Genomic DNA, 2852 nt, shown 5'->3' with positions numbered 1-2852 from the left:
GTATTTACCCATTGGTATCTGTCTTCTTTTACTAAATATTATGTTTGTGTGATTTTTCCATATTGTTATATGTACCAGTAGTCTTTTAATTTTTTTGTGTGCATAATATTCAAGGTTAAAACACCAAAATATATTTATACATTCTTTCGTTGATGAGCATTTAGGTTGTTTCTACTTTTGGATCTATTACAATTAGTGTACAGAATATTCTTGTATTCTTGCGCTATATTTTCATACACATCTGGATCTATTTCTATTCTGCAATATGTGTAAGGGTGGAATTAAGCTATGTAGGATGTGTTTGTTCAGCTCTAGTTTATACCATTAAAAAAGTTAGCCTTGCAGTTATGCTAATATTGACTTCTACTATCAGAGTATGAGAATTCCAGTTGTTCTACACCCTCACCTCTTGAAGTTGTCAGGCTTTTTACATTTAGCATTTCTAGTGAGAATGTAATTCTAACAAATGTTCATTTATATTTTTAATTTTCTTGATGGTGGATTGAATTGAGCACTTTTTAAATAAAATATTTCTTCTTTCTTGGTGACAACTTTCAAAGACAATTCTAAGAGAGGAATCTTAAGAATGTTTGTGCAATGGCGGTTATAATTGGAATAAGTACATAGCCCTTAAAATATGTCTGTTTTGTTTGGATAATTTAAGGATAGATCCTATTAAAATGCAGTCGCATTGGTTTATAGATAGACTTAATCAATGGATGGCATTGCAAGGAGCATCCAGTTTTATGAAAGGTGGAAGCATCACTTCCTTGGCTATAACAAAGAATACTGTTGCATCCTCATACAACAACAGGAAGAGTCTGTATGCAGAAGCACCACCTTCTAGGGATATATAAAGGATCAAGCTAAGGAAGGGCAGAACAAACCTGAGACACTCGCTTCTTTGCCTCAACCGCAGCCTGCTCTCACAGCCTCACTATGTCTTGCCCCAACTACTGCTCGGGAAACTCCAGCTCAGGATCTCTCAGAACCTCCTGCCATATTCCTCTCACCTCCATCGCCCTCTGCCCTACCAGCGTGAGCTGTGGAGATGTCCTCTACTTACCCACTAGCTCTCAAGACCATACCTGGGTCACAGACAACTGCCAAGAGACCTGCGGTGAACCGACCAGCTGCCAGCCGGCCCACTGTGAGACCAGCAACCTTGAAACCTCTTGCGGTTCTTCCACTGCTTACTACGTGCCCAGGCCCTGCCAAGGAAGCAGTTTTCTTCCTGCTTCTTCTTTCTTCTCCAGCTCCTGCCTTCCAGTATCCTGTAGACCGCAGAGCTACGTGTCCAGCGGCTGTCGTCCACTGAGGCCGCTGCTCAGTAGTTACCAGCCCATAGGAGGCTGTGTGCCCAATGGCTATCGCCCCCAATTCTGCTTGTCCAACAGTTGCCAGCCCCAAAACCTCCTCACTTCTGGATGCCGACCCTCGAGTTGCTTGGCCTATCGTCCTCAAAGTCTTCACGTTGTGTCCAGCAGCCTCAGACCGCTGGGGCCTCTGTTCAGTGGTTGCCAACCTCTGACCCATGTGTTCAACACGTGTCGTCCATCTTGCTCTGGACTGTGAAACCAGTAGCTTCTTTTTTCCAGTGAATAATCACTCTGAGTATCCACAACAAAAATTCGAACTCCATGGACTTTTGCTTCTTTGCTAGTAGCAACTGATGTTTCTTAGTTTTACTGTGGTGATCTAATGCAAGCTGCTTCTCTCACATGTTTTATCTTGTTTTCATCTTTCCTTGACATAAAAAAAAATTAGTTTACAATGCTATTCAATGTTGCTCTGGTCTGGGAAGAATGTATTTGATTTGCACTATAATAAATGTGATTAAGTCCAAATTAAGAATCTGGTTCAGTGCTTTGTGTTTCATACTTAATTTTAACACAGAAATGACCAACGTCAATTGCCTGCAAGACGACTGAGTGGGACAAGTGATACTCAACCACATATTCTTACCTGAGAGTAGAGGGATTGTTTGATGGTTTATTCCTTAAGCTGCTTTTCAGACTTCTGACCCTATGTACTTGAGAGACCCAAAAAGTCCTTGGGAAAGTTGTTTTGAAAAGGAAAAATTAGGAATGATGCCTCTTATCTCTCTATCCCACTGAACACACTTCCACCAGAATGTTCTTTCTAATTGCGAACCTAACCAAGTTTCTGCTTATGCCTTTGATGGCTTCCTATAATCTATTCCCATAAGATAAATATTCAAACCTCTTAGCATGACACCTAGTTCCCTCACTGTCTTTCTCTCCCGTATCTCTCTGCCTTCATCGTCTTTTGCTCAATATTGCAAATAATAAAACTAAGCTCCTGCAATCCTGACTTACATATAGGTCCCCACACACATGCTTTTTACAATCATCCATCCTTTTGCACAGGTCATCATCGAGAGCGGTATGTTCTTCAGCTCTGTTTTGAAACTCATACTTGCTTTTAAAAAACACAGTCTGAGTGCATTAATTAATCTTTTGATTTATTCAGAAACAAATGTACTGCTTGCATACTATATGCCAGGCACAAAAGATACTGAGGTGAACAAAACAGTCCTGAACTATTGCAGAATTTACCAGAAGTTATAAGCTATGGGACATGTAACAATTAAGGATACATTTTTTCTCTCACTCAACCTAAAATGTGTGGGGTTATATATTTCACAAATTAAAATAAAATAAAGTTGTAAAGGCATGAATATTTACCTTTTTGAGGAAGTGCAGTAGCTAGAAAAGCTAGAAACTGTATCACTGTGCAAGAAAGTGATTGGCAGGCAGCTCGCAGTAACTCGCAGCTGTTCCCTTTAGACAGGGCACACACTTCTGGTTCTCAGTTCCATCTTGCCCTAG

At 40.4% G+C, this 2852-nt stretch overlaps 1 protein-coding gene across 1 annotated transcript; it reads left to right on the top strand.

Moving 5' to 3' along the window:
- Nucleotides 1–819: 819 nt before the first annotated feature.
- Nucleotides 820–1575, top strand: LOC116465665 (keratin-associated protein 26-1-like). The gene has a single exon (XM_032148654.1). It carries the CDS (start codon nucleotides 940–942, stop codon nucleotides 1573–1575), a length of 636 nt encoding a protein of 211 aa, XP_032004545.1. The 5' UTR covers nucleotides 820–939.
- Nucleotides 1576–2852: the final 1277 nt, after the last annotated feature.

The sequence above is a fragment of the Hylobates moloch genome, unplaced genomic scaffold (genome assembly GCF_009828535.3).
Source record: "Hylobates moloch isolate HMO894 unplaced genomic scaffold, HMol_V3 SCAFFOLD_7853, whole genome shotgun sequence".
Taxonomy (NCBI): Eukaryota; Metazoa; Chordata; class Mammalia; order Primates; family Hylobatidae; genus Hylobates; species Hylobates moloch.
This window is presented reverse-complemented; position numbering and strand designations above follow the sequence as displayed.

Coding starts and splice junctions, on each gene's coding strand:
- LOC116465665 (XM_032148654.1), top strand. CDS start 940: ATGTCTTGCCCCAACTACTGCTCGGGAAACTCCAGCTCAGGATCTCTC.